General features: G+C 41.4%; 1 protein-coding gene across 2 annotated transcripts in view; it reads right to left on the reverse strand.

Annotated features, from left to right (window-relative positions):
* Positions 1 to 22,469, reverse strand: part of ARMH3 (armadillo like helical domain containing 3) — a 170,410-nt gene that overhangs the window by 106,992 nt on the left and 40,949 nt on the right. For both annotated transcript variants that reach the window (XM_082673335.1, XM_082673334.1), the window contains exons 15-20: positions 17,327 to 17,428; positions 12,801 to 12,859; positions 11,135 to 11,200; positions 9,569 to 9,638; positions 8,486 to 8,546; positions 3,420 to 3,508 (exon numbers count right to left, since the gene is read on the reverse strand). In XM_082673335.1, coding sequence (XP_082529461.1) covers positions 3,420 to 3,508; positions 8,486 to 8,546; positions 9,569 to 9,638; positions 11,135 to 11,200; positions 12,801 to 12,859; positions 17,327 to 17,428 — 447 coding nt within the window. The remainder of the gene's footprint in view (positions 1 to 3,419; positions 3,509 to 8,485; positions 8,547 to 9,568; positions 9,639 to 11,134; positions 11,201 to 12,800; positions 12,860 to 17,326; positions 17,429 to 22,469) is intronic.

Genomic DNA, 22,469 nt, shown 5'->3' on the forward strand with positions numbered 1-22,469 from the left:
GAAAGGCAAGACTTCTTCCTTTCTATATTCAAGTTGAGGTTAGTCTAAATATATTTCTGCACGTACTCAGATACCATGGTGACAGGCATCATATAAATAGACAGTGGCAGCAGGGAGTAGGTCACGGATTATATCTATAAAACCAACATATCAGGCAGGATTAAACCCCCAACTAATACAGCTGGCTCCTCCTCATCCATAAAACCAAGCCTGAGAATTCCATATGGGAATTTGGAGGGGGACCTCTGGCTACCTCCCCAATAACAAAGAGCTACTGTAGTCAAACAGTATAAGAATAAAAATCACCACTCAAAGTGCAGTGAGACTAAACGCCCCCATTCCAAATAACAAAAGGCATCTGCACCCCAGTCCACTGCTTCCTAGACACCCTAGGTCTCCCGTGTGTCTTATCTAACAACACATGCCCTACCAGTTTTATTTATAAGTATAATTCAACTAATGTTTGCAGCACATGTATGGGCAAGCATCTGTACGCATAAGCGTATTTGCCATGATGAGTTTCACACACCTCCCTCAAATCCATAAGTCTAGAAGGCAAAGAAAGAGTGAAAACACGGGCAAGCCAACATATGAGGGGCAGTACCAGCCAAGGAGTGGGTGGGTCCTCCACAGCCACATTTATATTCACTGACTGCAATATTATACATTACTATAGGCTCTGATGCATCAGATGTAGCCTAGTATTTTGCAGCTTTCCTTAACACCTGCTGCTCTGCATCTCACTGTATATACTCCATGTATGAACACAGGGAGACAGGTTCCAGGAGGGCTCACCCAGTCTACGTAGGAAAAGGAGCTAACCTCACTTGGCAAAGAACTCTAGTACAAATGCCTATGCCTTAGGAAAAAGCAGCCATCCAACTCTCATCAATGACACTCATATACACCTCTTCTCAAAGTATCAAGGGCCTTAGAATGCCAATCAGTCAGTCTTGAGGTGGCAAATAATTTTTTTTTAAGTCTTTACTGAATTTGTTACAATGTTGCTTCTGTTTTTTTTTTAATGTTTTAGGTTTTGTTTTTTTTTATGTTTTGGTTTTTTGGCTCGGAGGCATGTGGGATCTTAGCTCCCCAACCAGGGATCGAACCCGCACTCCCTTCATTGGAAGGCAAAGTCGTAACCACTGGACTGCCAGGGAAGTCCCAAGATAGCAAATAATTATACACAGAGCTGAACACGACATAAAGTACTCAAAGAAATAAAGTCAACTGACCAACGTAGGATAAAGAATGGTCTCTTGCCTCATAGTTTTCTAGCTAGGTTAGTGAATGCTAAGATCCAGAAAAGATAAATATAAAAGACACTTTTTTATCTCTTTAAAAGATAATTGCCTCTTTAAATAAAAATGACAGAAATGTATCTTGGGGTTCATGACATATGTAAAAGTAAAATGTATGACAACAATAGCACAAAGGACAGAATGCAAGGTGGTGGTAGGAGAATAATGGAAAGCCCTGGGCCCCAGGGAGACAGACCAGAGTGAATGGGAGAATGCAATGGAAAAGGCAACGACAGGACAATGAGGAAGAGGACAACAGATGAAGAGGATAGGAGAAAAGTCAGAGAGATCCCAGGGGCCAGAGACAGGGTGGCTAGCATAGAAAGAAAAGAAAATAGAATTAAATAGAAAATAAAACCAGAAGAGGATCAAAGGCAGGCAGAAATAATAACTACCACCAACTCTTTAGTACAATGCATAACTTCATCCCAGTTATAGACATAAACCATTTGTACTTGCTATAAGTCCTACAATTATACCAATATCCAGAGATTTGCATCATTTTTGTTTTCTCTTTAATCCTAAATTTTTAGAACCTAATAATCATACAACTATCCATAGGCAACCAAATAGTCCTTAATATTAAAAAGCACTGTTCTGACCTAAGAAATTCTACTAACTTTAGTCATTTCAATCTCTTTTGATCTCTCTTTAGCTCTTCTGACATTCCCTCAATTTCAAACTCTCACATAATCATACTCTTCTCCTAAAATATCAAAATGCCACTATTGCCACTTACTGTTATTCTCCTACTCCCCCTTCACCACCATAGGCAGTAACTGCAAAAAACTTGCTAATCCATTAATTAAAGATCTCTACTTTACATTATGAAGGACTAAATTTAGAAAGCCAAATTGGGTTGGGAGGAAACCATGTGTCACAACAAGTGAGATGAATTCCATGGGAGGGTGTGGGGTTACTGACCCATTTCTCATAAAGCCTCTGACACTAACACACCCTTGTCTGCTCAGAATACAGAGAAGCTCTCCCAAGGGTGGGGCAACAATTTACCACTATAATCATCTGGAGAAGACTTTATTGTACCATCAGGTCACAAAAGCCACAGGACCTATCAGCAAGCAAATGCCTCAGGAAAAATGTCTCCTCTGCTTTTCTGAAACCTCCAATTTAGTTGCACAAAAGAAATGGGTAGCAAGCCAGCATTAATTGTACCCTTAGAGAAGAGCCACTTCCCTCCTACAGGGGTGGAGTGACTTTACTGAGCTACCAAATGGATACAAAGACAAAAGTAAACACTAATTTGCTGTTTTTGTCTCTGGCACAGGAGGAGTGGTAAAATTGACACTGTCTGTAAACAGTAATAATGCCAGATATAACACAAAGAACAGGATTCCCCCCATCTCTCCACCCCCTCCCCACCTCCTCTCCCTAAGACATTCCTCCTGAGATTACTCATCCTGAGGAAACACACAGAAGCCTCCCTATAGTCCATATGCTGCTACCAAATGGAACCAAGGGAGAATCCAAGTTTGTACTGACTCCCCATTGGAAGAATCAATGGAACTCAAATATTTGTTTCTACCAGCTGACAAAAATTACAGGGAGGAGAAGGAACAAGACAGAAAGTATGAAATAATGGTATGTGACATGGCCAGGTTTGAATTAGAACAAGGCTGAAATGACAAAAAGAAGAGCTGAAAATAGAAGCATCCTAAACAAACTAAAAAGTTTTTTAAAAAAATTCAGCTTGTGCCCAGGCCTAGGGGTTCATAAAAGATATAGGAAGGGGCTTCCCTGGTGGTACAGTGGTTAGGAATCCACCTGCCAATGCAGGGGACACGGGTTTGAGCCCTGGTCTGGGAAGATCCCACATGCTTCAGAGCAACTAAGCCCGTGCGCCACAACTACTGAGCCTGCGCTCTAGGGCCCATGAGCCACAACTACTGAGCCCGCATGCCACAACTACAGAAGCCCACGCGCCTAGAGCCTGTGATCTGCAACAAGAGAAGCCACTGCAATGAGAAGCCCGCTCGCCGCAACTAGAGAAAGCCCATGTGCAATGACGAAGACCCAGTGCAGCCACAAATAAATAAATAAATTTGTTAAAAAAAAAAAAAAGATATAGGAAAAGAGGATGAATTCAAAAGAGAAAGTTACCTGACCAGAGCTCCCGCCAGGTATAATGCAGGCGTACTCTACACTTCTTCTGATAGCAAAGTAGTTTATGTACTACCTGAATGCAGCGCCTGTAAGAGAAAAAGAGAAAAACTGGAATAAGCCTAAAAATATGGTGCAACTCACCACAGATACCCTTTCTTTAATGAGGCAGCTTTTGCTAAGGCCACAAAAGACACTGGATATGAATCTGTACACATGGGAAAGAAATGAACTTCTACCTGCAGCTTTCTGGTAGATAAATCCCCCCTGCCCAAAAAGGGAAACCTCTTACACTGTTGGTGGGAATGTAAATTGATACAGCCACTATGGAGAACAGTATGGAGGTTCCTTAAAAAACTAAAAATAGGGCTTCCCTGGTGGCGCAGTGGTTGAGAGTCCGCCTGCCGATGCAGGGAACATGGGTTCGTGCCCTGGTCTGGGAAGATCCCACATGCCGCGGAGAGGCTGGGCCCATGAGCCATGGCCACTGAGCCTGCGCATCCGCAGCCTGTGCTCCGCAACGGGAGAGGCCACAACAGCGAGAGGCCCGCGTACGGCAAAAAAAAAACAACAACTAAAAATAGAACTACCATATGACATAGCAATCCCACTACTGGGCATATACCCTGAGAAAACCATAATTCAAAAAAGAGTCATGCACCACAATGTTCACTGCAGCTCTATTTACAATAGCCAGGACATGGAGGCAACCTAAGTGTCCATCAACAGATGAATGGATAAAGAAGATGTGGCACATATATACAATGGAATATTACTCAGCCAGAAAAAGAAACGAAATTGAGTTATTTGTAGTGAGGTGGATGGACCCTAGAGTTTGTCATACAGAGTGAAGTAAGTCAGAAAGAGAAAAACAAATACCGTATGCTAACACATATATATGGAATCTAAAAAAAAAAAAAACAAACTGGTTCTGATGAACCTAGGGGCAGGACAGGAATAAAGACACAGACGTAGAGAATGGATGTGAGGACCTGGGAAGGGGGAAGGGTAAGCTGGGACGAAGTGAGAGAGTGGCATGGACATATACACACTACCAAATGTAAAACAGATAGCTAGTGGGAAGCAGCCGCATAGCACAAGGAGATCAGCTCGGTGCTTTGTGACCACCTAGAGGGGTGGGATAGGGAGGATGGGAGGGAGACATAAGAGGGAAGACATATGGAGATATATGTATATGTATAGCTGATTCACTTTGTTATAAAGCAGAAACCATACATCATTGTAAAGCAATTATACTCCAATAAAGGTGTTAAAAAAAAAATCCCCCCTCCCCATCCCACACACACTGCTTGTGCTAATTCCCCCTATCACTAGGAAAAGGGAGCTATAACCACATATAGGTCAATATTCAATTAGGCACTACTGATACCATTCCCTTGAGTGTCTTTCCTGAGAGGAAGGATGCACCACTAGACCAAAATTAGACTACTCCATTCGAAATTGCAGACATAGGATGCAAAAACATAAAATTAAAGACCTTAAGTCTTTAGATCTATTTAAATTTGTTTTTAATATAAATTAAATTTTAAATAAAATGTAAATTTTATTTACATTAAAAGTTAAATTAAAAATTCAGTTCTGGGGACTTCCCTGGTGGTCCAGTGGTCAAGACTCCATGCTTCCAATGCAGGTGGCCTGGGTTCAATCCCTGGTCAGGGAACTAGATCCCACATGCTGCAACTAAAAGATCCCACATGCCGCAACTAAAGATCCCGCATGCTGCAACGAAGATCCCACATGTGGCAACTAAGACCCAGCACAGCCAAATAAATAAATAATTTAAAATATATATTTAAATATATATATATATATATAAAATATATATATACTGGCTGAATGACTCTAAGCTGACTGCTTAGGGTGTTTCTTTTATGCATGTAGTGGTTTCCTATTTCAACACAAGACAGTTCCATTTGAACCTGAAATCTTCTTGTGGGGTCCACTGAAGTCTCTACCCACAGAGAATCCCTGATTAGAAGGAGTCCAAGTTTTCCATGTAAGAGTAACTTAAAGGAGAGTTTACTCTCCCCAGAGACTATTTCCCCTAACTCCCAAATCCTGGGCCAGCAGTGGAAGTGGCGGCAAGAATCACAGAGTAGACATCCAGAAGAAGAAATTCATTTGTTGGGTTTTCCTACCTCTTACTGCTCCAGGCAAGACTTTTCTCTCTTTTTTTTTTGTATAAGCACCTCCCCCCATTATTACTTTACCTACAGCATTCATACACAGATATGAGACTATTTCGTTTCTGACACAGATTCTGACTTGAGTATTAAGTGTTTCCATGCTCCATATTTCTTCATATTTCACCAGGAAGATTATACACTTATCTGAAATGGTAGAAATTCATTTTGCTTTCAATTTCTCATTGCGCTGTATGTTGCTGAAAAGCAGTACATAATGAGAAGTGAGAGCAGCAAGCTGGCCTGATGCCCAGCTCGGAGCAGATAAGTTCACCTAAAAAGGACTTGATGCTCCAAATGTCAAAAACTGGAAAGAAGACTGGAAGTTGGGGGAGGGAGATATGGAAATATGCCCATGGGTAGTAATGAAGAAAGTGAATTCAGCCTGAGGGTAGGAACTTCTGCCCAGGCTCTGTCAGCTTGTTATCTTCTCCATCTTCCCTAACCTCAGGACATTCAATTAGGAAGCAGGTGGAAAAAGAACTGAGAAAGCAAGGCAAAACAAAAAAAGGCAGGAACTACTGGGGAGAGGGAGTTAAAATATTTAGTGTAGATCAGGTTCACTGGCTGAGATGTGAGGGTTTGGGTGGACAGTGACATACCGTAACTCTAAGTACTGAATACACAGTCTTATCATGCCATCCTCATCTTCAACTGTTACACCCATCATCCACTTAAATCAGGTAACATTTTTTCTACTCTCTTATCCTTCCTCCATGTACCCTACACTCTAATCCTCCTGAATTACTTTCTATTCTCCAAACATGCCACACTTTCAAGTCTCCAAGCTTTTGAACATGCTGGTCCCCTGCTTGGGATGTCCCTCCCCTACTCCTCTGCATAGAAAACTCCTATTGTTTCTTCATAACTCAGGTCAAACACAGCCCCCTTTGATGCCCCAGTGAGCATTAGTCACCCTGTACAAATCTTTCCTTTGTCATTTATCATAGTAGTAGTTAAGAAAGAGTACAGCCTCTGGGGTCAGACAGACTTGAGTTTGAATCTTGGTGATGCAACTCAACTAGGTAGGTAACTGTGGTAGCCGGCCTGCAAGATGGCCCCCAATGGTCCCCACCTCCTGGCATTCACAACCTTATGGAGTCTCCTCCCACATTGTATTAGGCTTGGTCTGTATGACCAACAGAAATGGCATGTCATTTGAGATTAAGTTATAAAAGGCATTATAGCTTCCATCCTGGGCTCTCACTCTTCTCTTTCTCTCTTGGATTACTTGCTTTGAAGAAAGCCAGCTGCCATGTCAAGCAACCCTATGGAGAGGCCCACATGGCAAGGAACTGAGATTTACCAACAACCATGTAAGTGAGCTTGGAAGCAATTCTCCAGCCCCAGTACAGCCCAGTAGAGCCCCAGTAAAGCTAACACACTAACTGCAGCCTCTGCCAAACCCTATGCCCAAACTACCCAGCTAAGCTGCTAGGATTTCTGAGCCACAAAAACTATGAGGTAGTAAATGTTTGTTTTAAACCCCTATGTTTTGAAGTAGTTTGTTACATAGCAATAGATAATACACCTGAGAAGGGGTGGGAACAGCTTAGGATTTACTGTAAGAAACTTTGGGTTCAAGTCCAGGCAATGGTGCTTACTAACAGAACAACCCAACCTCCAGAGCCTCAGTTTCCTTGCCTGGAAAATGAGAAAACTAAGACTATAATAATATACTACAACATAAAGAGCATATCCTAGAACTAGAACATTAGATAAACAAGCTAAAAATATAATCTGTAGCAAAACAAATCTGATCCCTGAGGTACTGATGTTCAGCGATCCTATCTAAAACAAGCAGAAAACTCATCTGGTAAGTGTTATAAAAAAAAAAAGCAGCTTTTCATGGTCTTTGAGTTGAAATAAAGGATCAGACTAACTTTTTTTTTTTTTTCAGACTAACTTTTAAACACCCAAAAGATATGGAAAAATGCAAACCACAACCTACTTACCTAAAAGTAAAATTTGTATCATTATTTCATATCTAGGAAACCAAAAATATGTAGCCTACAAACAGTCTAAAAAGCTGGAGATCTACTCTAGTCAGAGTAAAATCTTTCATATCTCCCTAGATCCCAGGCCTAGCATTGGAATGAGGTACACTAAGCTTGCTGTGCACCAAACTTCCTCTTACTCAAAAAAGTGGAGGTACTAATTCTGTTGTCAGATTGAATTCAGATGCATTTTAAGGAATAAAGATAATACATATATTTGAGATCACACTAACATGGCACAGCTGTTAGGCACTGATGATAAGAAGAATGCTGAAATACCAAAGAAGAGAGAAAGCCTAAAGGCTTAAACTTTATTATAATATGAAGATTTTCAGTCATCTCTAGTTATACTGGTTGTAAAGAATTGTGACAGACAATCAGATCTCCTCAGGAGGCAGGAATCTCCCAGCCTGGCCACTATATAGATAATCTGCCTAGCTAGCAGAGTTCTGACTATGTGGCTAGTACAATGTAGGCTAAGAATGAACCAAAAGATCTATCCCTCTGGCCTTTCCATATCTTTTAAATACTGCTGACTCCTTTGATGCCAAAGCCCAGGGATGACTAAGTGGTCTGCTAGTATTCCATATCCTTGGATACAGGAGTCAGCTATGATCACTGCTTCAACACATCAGCCCTGTTCTTCATGCAGTGTGCCTAAAAGTGATAATGAAGATACATAGTTTGTACTTTTCCCCCCTTCTGGAAAAATGTATAAAACAGGCCATAAAACACTCCCTGACACTTCTCCACACATAAATGTGCTTTTCCTGAAGTGTACATAAAAATTTTGTGACTATTAAACTTCCCATCACTCCATTCTATAAAACAGATTTGCACACATTAAATGAACCACGGTACTTACACATAGAGATCCATAGGAAACTCCTTCATCATGTGTGTTACAATAAACTCTACCATCAAGTCTGAATGGGAAAAAAAGAAAAATTACATCAATCAGAATGAAATTCATTGCTTGCCTTTGGGCTGGGAAAAAAACCTTCTCAGTGCACTTTATTTTATATAAGGCACTTTTTGCAACACTTTCACCACCTGCCACTTGTAAGGTAAAAAGAAAATTAGCTCTCTCCTACTTCCAGAAGGATACTTTGACCTGCCAATAAACTCAGATACAAGGGAGATTTCATTGTACAGATACTTCATACCATGACACTAATGCAAAATGCCAGAAGGAAATCACATTCTGAGAACCAAGTGATGAGGCAAGCAGAGAAAAAAACTATGGATCACATCCGTGTAACCAGACTCAAACTCTAAAGCTATGTCAGTCTATCTCGTCTTCCTATCACACTCAGTTTGACAGGTATTGACTGAAATGGTCTGAGGAGCTTTGGGTCAATAGAGGCTTAATATTATATAGCCTTAATTATTGTTTCTAAAATCAAGTAGATTTAGGAGGTAGGGCTGAATACCCAGGTGAAATGGAATTAAGAGTTCAGATCATTTACCTGAGGAAAATGTAGAATTCTGGGCAGATTAAATTACCTACAATACAGCCCCTTAGCTGTCAGCTCTGTCAGCCTCCTCTCAGCTTAATTTACTCAGAGGAAGTTTTATATGTCTGAACCTTGAACTTCAAGCCTCCTGGCCAGCTGACACACAATTTGGACCAAGAAAGGGAGGGAAGAATTTGATCAAGTGTAAGACAGTTTACAAATTTAAATCATGTATCAAGGTTAGACTTAGACATTTGTCTCCCTACAAAGATCTTTTTCTTTGAACAAGAGCACCCTTTAATTGAGCATTATACTCCTTGGGATTGCTTTACCAAACTCAAAAAGAAACATGGTTTCTTAGGCCAGGGAAGAAACATAACCAGTAACTTCTTCTCTGAGGAGGAAGCACACATCAACCAGGATCTATCCCTCATCTTAATCATGAAAACCTATCGCTGGCCCAGAAACATGCCAATTTTGATGATACTCACCCAGTACTGCACATACCAAAGGACGGCAGGGAAGGTTCTTGTCTGCTGCCTTCTTCCTGTGTCTCATAGGCTTCACATAAAAAAGAAATGAAACTAGTAGACATCTGAACTAACATCCAATGGCTTACCATCATGTTTTTCATGCAAATAAAATCACTACTGGGGGCTTCCCTGGTGGTGCAGTGGTTAAGAATCTGCCTGCCAATGCAGGGGACACGGGTTCAAGCCCTGGTCCGGGAAGATCCCACATGCCGCGGAGCTACTAAGCCCGTGCACCACAACTACTGAGCCTGCGCTCTAGAGCCCGTGAGCCACAACTACTGAGCCTGTGTGCCACAACTACTGAAGCCCGCGTGCCTAGAGCCCGTGCTCCGCAACAAGAGAGGGCACCACAGTGAGAAGCCCGCACACCGCAACAAAGAGTAGTCCCCGCTCACCGCAACTAGAGAAAGCCCGTGCGCAGCAACGAAGACCCAGCACAGCCAATAAATAAATAAAAAGAAATTTATTTTTCAAAAAAGAAAATGTGACTGTGTAAAGGCAGCAACAGTAGCAGTTTAAAAAAAATAGTTTTTTTTAAGAAAGTTTTAATATAAACCTCAATGTGATATTTCTGAACATACCTCCAAGTTTTAGGAAATTCCCTGATCCTTCATACTCTTATTTCCCCCACCTCTCAGATGAATAAATCAAAGCAGGATCTAGCATCAACCAATCAAAGATCGTACTACATTTTGAAAGCAAAAGGCTTAGGCCCATCTCCTTGTTGAAATCTACATTACTGATACATTCTATCTCGTATATACTTGTATAAAAGTATATCTCTAGTCAAGATATACTTTTGAGGGGTTTTTTTGTTTGTTTTTAAATTTATTTATTTTACTTATTTACTTTTGGCTGCGTTGGGTCTTCGCTGCTGTGTGCGGGCTTCCTCTACTTGCTGCAAGCAGGGGCTACCCTTCGTTGAGGTACGCGTGCTTCTCATTGGGGTGGCTTCTCTTGTTGTGGAGCATGGGCTCTAGGCACGCAGGCTTCATTAGCTGTGGCACACGAGCTCAGCAGTTGTGACGCACAGGCTTAGTTGCTCCGTGGCATGTGGGATCTTCCCGGACCAGGGATCAAACCCATGTCGCGTGCACTGGCAGGCGGATTCTTAACCACTGTGCCACCAGGGAAGTCCCTTTTTGTTTTTTGTTTGTTTGTTTGTTTGTTTTTGGCCACGTTGGGTGGCATGTGGGATCTTAGTTCCCCGACCAGGGATCAAACCCATGCCCCCTGCAGAGGAACTGCAGAGTCTTAACCACTGGACTGCCAGGGAAGTCCCCTGATACATTCTAATATTACTGCCATGGGTATATGATTATGGATCTTTCCACCCTCTCTTGAGCAGGTAACACCTCCATGACACACACAAAAAATCCCAACAACCAGTATGGGTCTTCTGAACAGCAGTTAAGCAAGAGCCCTTTAGCATAAATTTCCACTCACACTTGTTCTAGTAGGATCAATTTTGTGTTGGCAGAAAAATTCCTCTAAGAAAAAACAAGAAGCAAAAGTCACACTTACCATTCTATGTAAGTTTACTCGAAAATTCATGTTGTCATCATGCAAAAATGCATTGGCATACTGATCCTAATAAAAATAAAAACAGATTAAAAGTAAGGAATGAGTGCTATACTTAAGACACTCAGTTTATAATCTGTCTATAATCTATCATCTTAAAGCCCAAGGATTTGTAGGACTTAAAGAACTCCTTTCAAGGACCAGTTAGAGAGTAATGGGATGAGCCTAGAGCCTTTATGTCAAGCCCCACTTAAGCCATGAGATTTCACTTGGGTGTAATTTCCCAGTGTGTCTCTAACTGGCCAAAAGTCTCTAAGCAAATTACGAACAATAAAAATTAAGGCACAGGCACTTGAGGCAAATGCTGAGAGGCATGTGTTTTCCTATTCTCTCTTCCTTCCCATCTGCCCAAGGAGCCTGCTCTGTTTGTGACAGCTTGAATGTTTTCATAGGGATTGCAGGATACATGTGCAGGCCCCACATGAGGATCTACGATTAAGAAAAAAGGTCTGCACTCCGCCGGGAACGGGCTTGGCATAGCAAGAGAAAGCTGCTTACACAGGCAACATGGCAGTAGGTAAGACCCCGTCTCTCCCTGGCTTTGCTGAAGACTGATATAAAATCAAAAACCTCTCACCATGAATCAGTAATAAACATCCCTTGGCCCTTTCCCAACATCTCTTCTGAAGATCTGATGTGCCTACAGACTCCAATTCCTAGGAACTGTTACCATTTGTGAAAAACAACTCCTTTGAAGATTTTCTTAGAAAGATTTTTGAAAAGCAATTACACCAGTTCCACTGCTAATAAGCAGCTCTTCTATAACCAGCTACCCCTAACCTGGTGAAAAGCAGGTCATCTTTTCACCAAGAACATAAAAATGGAAAGACTGAGAGAGATCTCTGTTCCACATGGACCACGCCTTAATTGTTTTTCTTAGGAGAGAAAAGATCAGAGTAAGGAGTAAGTGAAGGAAGAGTCTGAAACTACAAATTTAGCTCTAAATTGACTCAATTTCTGCCATACCTGTGTTGCCACCAAGATCTAGGGTGAGTTCAGGCCTAATTAATCCAACCAAAAGTGTCTCCTTACAAAGCCCAAGCATCTCTTCTTTTTTCCCCTCGGGTTCTTGTTCTTCATCAAACTGCAATCAGCCCACTTGACTCAGTTTCCAATGCCCCTCTTCGGCTTTTGTCTCCACCTGTCCCCACAGAAACCTGAGCTCCTTTTTTCATTTTGCTAAATGCAAAAGACCCAACATGAACAGTTTCAAAAGGGCAGGACTGTTTTCTCTGAAGAGGTATAACTCTCTTCAGAGTTTCAAACTCTGAAGAACTAGAATCTTAAAAAAATAAAATAAAAAAAGAACTAGAATATTCCAGTTATAGCAGTTATCACATCACAATTCATTATTAGGTCATGCAGTAAATACTGAGCCTACTATGTGCCAGATGCTAAGAATACACTGGTGAAGAAGACAAAGTACCTCCTATTGCTTACATTCTAGTGGTGCTTACATTCTAGTGGAGGAGATAATACAAAGTGGGAAGATTTTCTCTCCTAAACTTTGGGACTCTAAAAGTCAGGGGACAGGAACTTGGAAGAAGCGCAGAAAGAGACAGCACTTTGTTAAGAGATTCGCTAATACCAGAAGGCTCGTGAGACCTACCTCTGCAATACACGTAAGGATAATCAGACAGAGTTTGCCGCTGTGAAGCCGGTGCTCATCTGAAAAGAAAAAATAAACCCTTCTCTCTAAATCATCCCGACCATGTTTCTATAGAGAATAAAGATGTGTATCATCAAAAAAAACATTCACACTTTCTCTCCCCACAAAATTCATGAATGAAAATCAAGGTTCTACTAGAGTAATCCTTGCTTTTCTTCTAGGCAAAAGAATTCCCCCATAAGATTTTTTTCCTAAGTATTCTGGTAGTCTGATGGATAGCTAACCATCTTCCTGAGAACCATCCAATTATTGTAATGGTCACTAATACCATGGCCCAAGTCAGGGCTATGCCCTTTGTTTCCATATCAGCCCTTTGCTTCTGAATAATCAGACCTATTCCCTTTCCCACCCCTCCTCATCCACTAGCTAAAAGCACCACCACCTTTACCCATCTACCACAAAATCTAGAAAAGTTTTATAACTGTTCATAGCAAACTGGCTATGAATCAGAAAGAAATTAACTGGAGACTAGGGTCAAGCTCATGCTTCTCCTTGCACTGTGAACACTACTTATGCCCATAAGCTGATCATTTTTCTTCCTGCCAAAGCTATTCACTCTAAAATATTTATTTAGTACCTACTATGTGGCAGGCACTGTGCTAGGCAATAGAGACATAGCACTGAACTAAACAAAGGTCTGTGGTCTCCCAGAACTCACATTCTTGTTATTAAAAAAGAAGGCAGGGTTACCCTGGTGGTGCAGTGGTTGAGAGTCCGCCTGCCAATGCAGGGGACACGGGTTCGTGCCCCGGTCCGGGGGGATCCCACATGCCGCGGAGCGGCTGGGCTCGTGAGCCATGGCCCCTGAGCCTGACCGTCCAGAGCCTGTGCTCCGCAACAGGAGAGGCCACAACAGTGAGAGGCCCGCGTACAGCAAAAAAAAAAAAAAAAAAAGAAGGCAACCTCAGTAACAGGGCTCTAAGCCCAAACAAATGACCCAGAAAGAGCTACTCCATCACTGCCAATTACCAGAACCATCAAAACTTCTTTACTTTCCAGGATCTTTGTGGGTGAAGGGGTGAAATGGAGGTAAAAAGAGGGTCATTGGGACTCCCTGGTGGTCCAGTGGTTAAGAATCCACCTTCCAATGCAGAGGACTGGGGTTTGATCCCTGGTCAGGGAACTAAGATCCCACATGCCACAGGGCAACTAAGCCCATGAGTGGCAACTACTAAGCCCGCACTCCACAACTAGAGAGCCCATGCACCACAACTAGAGAGAAGCCCGCGTGCCGACACAAATATCTCACATGCCACAACTAAGACCTGACAAAGCCAGATAAATAAAGAAATAAATATTTTTAAAAAAGAAAAAAAGGTCATACCAGCATATCCAAACCAGAAAAATGGCTTATGATGTTTCAAATTAGCTTTGACGGGACCCAGACTAAAGTTCATTCTGGAGAGATCTATTAACGGATTACAGTGCTGTAGAAGTTAGCTAACAGTACACACCCTGACATTAACCTGTTACTTCCTCAAAGATGGAATCTATCAACTAAAACCTGACAATCAGAAGGCATAATGAGGGTGTGGTCAAAGAAATACATTTGCTTCTCCTCAGTGATAGGCAGTGCAAAAGAGTAATGATGATGCTCCTACCTGACATTCCCAGTAGCTTACAGCAGAGCCCCTAGGCCAGAAGAGAAATGCCTTTGCCTGCAAAATTAGATTCATAAGACTCTTCTACCTATTCCTGGCCAGAGTTTCTCTGGCACTATCCTCCCCTTCCCCTTAAGCTGATAAGCAACTCTTGTAGAAAAGCCTGCAGCTATCTCTCCACTTAAAAGAAATTGTTACTGAAAACAAAAATAAGGCATATTTCATTATAAACATTTTTTTAATTCAGAAAAGTACAAAAAAAGAACAATAAAAACCAAGTTTAATCACACCACCGGGAATTCCCTGGTGGCACAGTGGTTAAGAATCCACCTGCCAATGCAGGGGACATGGGTTCGAGCCCTGGTCCGGGAAGATCCCACATGCCACGGAGCAACTAAGCCCGTGCACCACAACTACTGAGCCTGCACTGTAGAACCTGCGAGCCACAACTACTGAAGCCTGCACACCTAGAGCCCGTGCTCCGCAACAAGAGAAGCCACCACAATGAGAAGCCCGTGCACACCACAATGAAAAGCAGCCCCTGCTTGCCACAACTAGAGAAAAGCCCATGTGTAGCAATGAAGACCCAACACAGTCAAAAATAAATTAAAAATTTATTAAAAAAAAACAAAACTCTGCAACAGTCTTCAATATCAGGGTTGAAACTGTTGGATAAATAAACTATTTATTAAAAATGAAAAAATAAAAATAAAATAAATAAAATAAAATGCTAGTGTAGTTTAAAAGCTATTGGGTTATGGGCTTCCCTGGTGGCACAGTGGTTAAGAATCTGCCTTCCACTGCAGGGGACACGGGTTCAAGCCCTGGTCGGGGAAGATCCCACATGCCTCGGAGCAACTAAGCCCATGTGCCACAACTACTGAGCCTGAGCTCTAGAGCCTGTGAGCCACAACTACTGAGCCCATATGCCACAACTACTGAAGCCTGTGCGCCTAGAGCCCATGCTCCGCAACAAGACAAGCCACTGCAATGAGAAGCCCACGCACCGCAACATAGAGTAGCCCCGCTCACTGCAACTAGAGAAAGCCGGCGCACAGCAACGAAGACCCAACACAGCCAAAAATAAAAAATAAATAAATAAATATATTTATTTATTTAAAAGAAAAAAAACAACTATCTGTTATGGAAAACATTCTGGGGACAATTGGGAAAAACTAAATATGGACTATTACATGATATTAGAGAATTACTGTTGGGAATTCCCTGGTGGGCCAGTGGTTAGGACTCAGTGTTTTCACTGCGGTGGCCCAGGTTCAATCCTTGGTCGGGGAACTAAGATCCCGCAAGACGTGTGGCACGGCCAAAAAAAAAAGAACTATTGTTGATTTTCTTAGCCTTAATGATGGATATCTAGGAAAATGTCTTTAATTTTGAGATACATGCCAAAGTACTTCTGGTGTGAAGGTAGAATGACGTCTGCAACTTACTTTAAAATTATTCAGCCAAAATAAGAATAACACAGAAATTTAGAGATAAACCAAATATGGCAAAATGTTAATGGGTATATGACTGATCACTGTATGACCCTTTCAGCTTCTCTGTTTACTGGAGTTTTTTCATTTACAAAATTGGAGGAAAAATGCTACCTCAGTGTCAGCATGAAATAAAAGGCTCATTTCCAGAGAAACTTAAAACGGGGATATATTCCACTTATATGAGGTAGTCAAATCCAAAGAAACAGAAAGCAGAATGGTGGTTGCCAGGAATTGGGAAAAGGGGAGAATGTGAAGAATAGGGAATAAGTTTTTAATGGGTACAGTTTTAGTTTCACAAGATGAAGAGTTCTAAAGATGGATGGTAGTAATGGTTGCATAACAATGGGATCGTACTTAGTGCCACTTAAAAATAGTTAAAATGGTAAATTTTACTACAATAAAAAATATAATAGAGATAAATAAATAAAAATTGTAAACATATAAATCTGGTATAAAGAAAAAACTAGGTTTTAAAAAAAAAACCCTGAGATGTATATACTGGACAGAATTTGCTGGGCTTCCTCCCAATCCCTTCTTCTAGCCCAACTATTCCACTACCCTACCACCGATTAAAAGATCATAGAGGGTTTCCCTGGTGGCGCAGTGGTTGAGAGTCCGCCTGTCGACTCAGGGGATACGGGTTCGTGCCCCGGTCCGGGAGGATCCCACATGCTGCGGAGCGGCTGGGCCCGTGAGCCATGGCCACTGGGCCTGTGCGTCTGAAGCCTGTGCTCCGCAGCAGGAGAGGCCACAACAGTGAGAGGCCCACGTACAGCAAAAAAAAAAAAAATCATAGAAAAATCATCAACAGAGGAAGAACAGGACACTAGACAGAATAAACTCAAACTTTTCTAACACCTATTTCTCTCCCACTTCCATTCTGCATTTCAGGGATGAGTACTGACACTCCTGTTTTAAGTGTTAAAGAGCACAGTCCCTCTGAATCGCACCTCTTCCTACCGTACTCTGTACAATAGTCCTAATTCTCACTATGAGCTGATGTTTTCAGTTCTTGTCCTCAAAAGGGAATTCCCTGAAACATGCTAATCCCCTCACTTCCCACACACAAGAGTCTGCATCTACTTATCAAAATCTGCTAAGAAGACTTGCTAGTTTTTGTAGAGATCAGTTTTTTTCCTGTTCTACTTTGGAGCACTCCCCCTCCAGCTCCAGGTTTCCCCAACACCATCTAATTGTCATCTGGCAATAAGAAATCACTGTTTGCCAGTAATCAGGACCATCACCTTGCACAGGAGGTCCCAATGGTAAATCTTGTCAAAGCTTCAAAGTATTAATGCTGCTCCTTGCTCTAGCTAAGCAGCTACCTGCCACCTCCTGCTTCCTAAGTCCCCAAAGTAGCATGCCTTACCTTTGGTGTCCTGCATGACAATCGAGCTATACTTTAAGAAGGTTATCAGTAGATTACTGGTCTGTACATCTGCATCCAGTGGGAGTTCCACAGAACTTATAACTGGAATAAAACAGATGAAATGCATTTAGCCTATAACATATTCCATCTAACACTTCTACCTATACAGACAGCCAACTTGCCAGCAGGCAAGGAAATCACGAAATAATCTTTTTACACAACAGAGGAAAGACCAAGTGCTTATCATAAAACCTTTATCTAGTCTTCCTAGGCCTCTACAGCCCTTCCTACCCCCAAGATTAAGCCCAATGCCCTTCTCTCCTACCTAAGAATGTCAGTCTCCAGAACAGTGCTTTTCTCCCAACATCCTAAGAAGAGTTTTTTGTTTTTTTTTTTTTTTGCGGTACGCGGGCCTCTCACTGTTGTGGCCTCTCCCGTTGCGGAGCACAGGCTCCGGACGCGCAGGCTCAGCGGCCATGGCTCACGGGCCCAGCCGCTCCACGGCATGTGGGATCTTCCCAGACCGGGACACAAACCCGTGTCCCCTGCATCGACAGGCAGACTCTTAACCACTGCGCCACCAGGGAAGCCCTAAGAAGGGTATTTTGATTCCACTTTCTAGCCCCAAGTAATCCAAAAGGGTTCAAGGCCCTTCTTAAAAGCAATTTAATTTGTACCTAAGTGAAAGAGCTGTACTGAATATAAATGAGCCTTGCTTTGATGAGTCTACCGCTTAAAATAAATGACAATTCATTCCTAATATGGAGAAATATTGCTCAATTTTGAGAATAAGGTTTTAGGCTGGAAATACCCAAGATGGAAAGGAAAAAAAGTTAAGGCAGAACTACATTCAAATACTATTTTTTTTTTTTTTTTTTTTGCAGTACGTGGGCCTCTCGCTGTTGTGGCCTCTCCCATTGCGGAGCACAGGCTCCGGACACGCAGGCTCAGCGGCCATGGCTCACAGGCCCAGCCGCTTCACAGCATGTGGGATATTCCCGGACGGAGGCACGAACCCATGTCCCCTGCATTGGCAGGCGGACTCTCAACCACTGCACCACCAGGGAAGCCCTCAAATACTATTTTTTAATCCCTTCCCCACCTGAAAGGGAACCTGAAAAGGAATACCAGACTAAAGATAGGTGGACATTACTGATTGGGACAGAGTTTTATATAACTAGCTGCTTGATGTTTCCAAGAGAAACTACCCCTGCTCACATTCTCTGTGTCACAGTCCCAATGAACAGTAAGGGACCAGACTAGGGCTGACAAAGGACAGCCCTAATATAGATTTCCCAAGTTTCTAATACTTTACACGAGACTCAGACATCTTGTTAAGTACTTTTACACTGTCTAAGACATAATATATAAGCAAAAGGAAGCTCATGATAGCCCAGACAAACTAGAGAATCTATAGCTTTCTGTTGTATTTTCACCTACGAAGACTCAGCTGAGTTTGGGATATTATTCATAATATGTATTCATAACGATAATGAATCCCTCTGGAGTTATTACGATGTATGCAGAGAACATTTATTAACAATGGGAAACATTTGCATATTATGGATCCAAAATACATAGCAAGCACAGCAAAAAGCCTTACGAGAAGCAATTAACATGCCTAACCCTTGGCTGTTTTCCCACAGTTCAGCCCCCAAGAACTAATAAAAGACAAATATATTTTTATGTTGAAATACTAAAAGGTCTTAATTCATGTTATGGGTTAATGACCTGAGACTGTCATTTCAATCTACAGCCTATTCTGAAGCTCAGAGCCCATAATCATTCCTTTGTTCAATACAAAGAGGCATCTAACTGGTTAGTGGGACTTTTTTCCCCACTCAAACACAGTAATAACTAAAAAACTGCCTTATATATGTAGAAATATAGAAGTATATGTATTTTTAGTTTACCGGAAAGTCCTCTCATGCCAAGGCTGAGCGGTCAAATGTCAAGTCCGAACTGGAAACAAATGTTACAGCTAAACTGCTGGCTTTTAAAAAATAATGGCTCCAAAAAAAAAAAAAAAAAAATGGCTCCAGTGACATACCTTTAAATATAACTAGGCTATTGAGCACCAGTTATATTAAAAACCAATGAAAAACCAAAACTTGAAAACAGGGTTATAATACTTAGACTCGAACAGAAGGAAATGAGTTAGGAGAGAAGAAAAAGAACAAAATAGAAGAGATAGAATAAAATCCCTCACAAATTAAAATCTCCTTCCTAAGGAAGAGTTTATTCCTTGATCTTTGGCTTCATAATTCTTCCCAGCAGCCTTTGTCAAGGGAGACAGTCACTTGAAAGTGGGCTGACTCCAATCTTCCCACTAGAAAAAATAAAAGCTCACTGGTTGTAAGTAAGCACAAATCCTGCCATTGCATAATCAAGTGTGTGGGTGGAAGTGTTCCCAATGAACAGTTTGAAAGGCATTTCTCTGAAGCATCCAAACCCCAACATTGCATGGAACTCAGATACACACACACACACATACACGCACACACGCACACACGCACCTACATACACGCCTTTTGATATCCATGGTAACCAGGCAGGCTTCATCGTTAAAGAGAAAGATCAGTATTTCCATTGGAATATTTGGTGACCTGAATAAGCAGAGACAAGTAGGCAATCCTGCTACATGTTCCTTCTCATTAAGATACAGGTGTGCCCCGCTTTTCGAAAGCTCATTTTTACATAAGCCACTTTGCCTTTACGAAAAACCTACATTAGTATCTGTTTTCGCTAATGGAAAGAATCCAAAGAGAATTTCCACTTTTAAGAAAAAAGGCGGGACTTCCCTGGTGGCGCAGTAGTTAAGAATCTGCCTGCCAATGCAGGGGACATGGGTTCGAGCCCTGGTCCGGAAAGATCCCACATGCCGTGGAGCAACTAAGCCCACGAGCCACACCTACTGAAGCCCACACGCCTAGAACCCGTGCTCCACAGCAAGAGAAGCCACTGCAATGAGAAGCCTGCACACCGCAATGAAGAGTAGCCCCCACTCACCGCAACTAGAGAAAGCCCGTGGGCAGCAGCGAAGACCCAACGCAGCCAAAAATAAATTTATAAAAAAAAAAGAAAGAAACAAAGAAAAAAGGTGAAGTGGGGAGGGGCAGAATAGGGTTAGGGAATTAAGAGGTACATACTACTATAGAAACTAAATAAGCTACAAGGATATATCACAGGGATTACAGCCTACATTTTATAATAACTATAAATAGAGTATAATCTTTAAAAATTGTGAACCACTATTTGTATACCTGAAACTTACATAATATTGTAAATCAACTATACTACAATTTTTTAATTAATTAATTAATTTTAAAAAAAAACAGACAAGAGAGGGAATACCCTGGCAGTCCAGCAGTGAGGACTCTGAGCTTTCACTGCAGAAGGCCCAGGTTCAATCTCTGGTCGGGGAACTGAGATCCCACAAGCCGCCTGGCCAAAAAAAAAAAAAGAAAAAGAAAAAACAGACAAGTGATAACAAGTATTGGTGAGGATGTGGAAAAAAACGAACCCTTGTGCACTGCTGATTGGTGTAACCACTGAGGACAACTGTATGAAGGTTCCTCGAAAAATTAAAAACAGAACCACCATATGATCCAGCAATCCCACTTCTAGGTATATATACAAAAGAAATGAAAACAGGATATCAAAGAGATATTTTCACTCCCGTGTTCATTACAGCATTATTCACAGTAGCCAAGATATGGAAACAGCTTAAGTGTTCATCTACAGATAAATGGATAAAGAAGATATCATATATATATATATATATATACACACAAAGGAATATTATTCAGTCACAAGGAAGAAGGAAATTCTGCCATTTGCAGCAACATGGATGGACTGGAGAATATTATTCTTAGTGAAATAAGTCAGAAAGAGAAAGACAAATACTGTACTGAATCACTTACATGTGGAATCTAAAAAAAACTGTCAAACTTATAGAAGCAGAGAGTAGAATAGTGGTTGCCAGGGGCTAGGGGTGGGGGAAATATAAAAAGGTTGGTAAAAGGGTACAAAATTTCAGTTGTAAGATTAATAAAATCTGAAGATCTAATGTAAAATACAGGGACTATGTTGGTAACACCATGTTGTATTTCAAATCTGCTAAGAGAGTAGAACGTAAATGTTCTCACCTCCTCCAAAAAATAAAAAGATAAATATGTGAGGTAATGAATGTGTTAATTAAATAGATGGGGGGAATTCTCTCACAATGTATATGCATATCAAATCACCTCAATAAAACTGAAAAAAAATTTAAAGAAAGTATACATGTTCCATTTTTTTTTCCTCACATTTAGACGATGAAAAGTAGAAAAAAAAAATCCTACCACCTACTAACAACTAGAAATGAATGTAACAAGAGACAAGAGTTGGGGGCGGGGGGGAGAAAGAAAGAAAAAAGGCAAAAAATGAAAGTCGTGTTCAGCGTTTGTTTTAGAGCAAGTTGTAACAGAGGCAGCGAGCATCCCAGGCAGTTGAGAGTGGCACCACCAAATTCCTTCCCCAGGAGCTACACGCAGCATCTAAGTATCAAGCCGCCACAGCTTTAAACTGTGAGCATCTGTGCTTTTTCTAGATTTCCTTTGTAAACCTGTTAGCAAGATGTGTCCTCAGGTAATTGCTTCTTTGCTTTACGCCTTTTCGGCTTACAGAAGGTTTCATGTGAGAGCTCTACTTTCAGACAGCAGGGGAAACCTGTATTTTGGAATTTGACTTTCAATTCTAAACAGATCCAATTTGCTGCCATAGACTTGAATATCAGTGGCACCTCCCAGTCATGCTTTTATACCAATAATGCTTGTACTATCTTGAAATGCTAATGCCACAGGTGTTATATGAAACTTTGAAGAAGAAAAAGCAGATCAAAGACAGTCATGTCATACAGACAGGAGGGAGGCACAAAGAAAGGATCAAAGTTAGATTTCCTGTACTTCTTTACCCAAAATGAGGTCAACATTTGAGGCAAAACATCAAATATTAATGAAGATTATTTTTAGGTTAAGTTATTCCATCAAACACACCCAGCTGACAATAGAACCAATTCAGGCTGACACAAAGTTTATCAGGCAAAATTCATTATTTCTTTTCTGTTACCCTTTTCTTAAGTGCCAGTGGTAAGTGGAGATTT

The sequence above is a fragment of the Grampus griseus genome (genome assembly GCF_964374135.1).
Source record: "Grampus griseus genome assembly, chromosome: 16".
In the NCBI taxonomy this organism is placed as follows: Eukaryota; Metazoa; Chordata; class Mammalia; order Artiodactyla; family Delphinidae; genus Grampus; species Grampus griseus.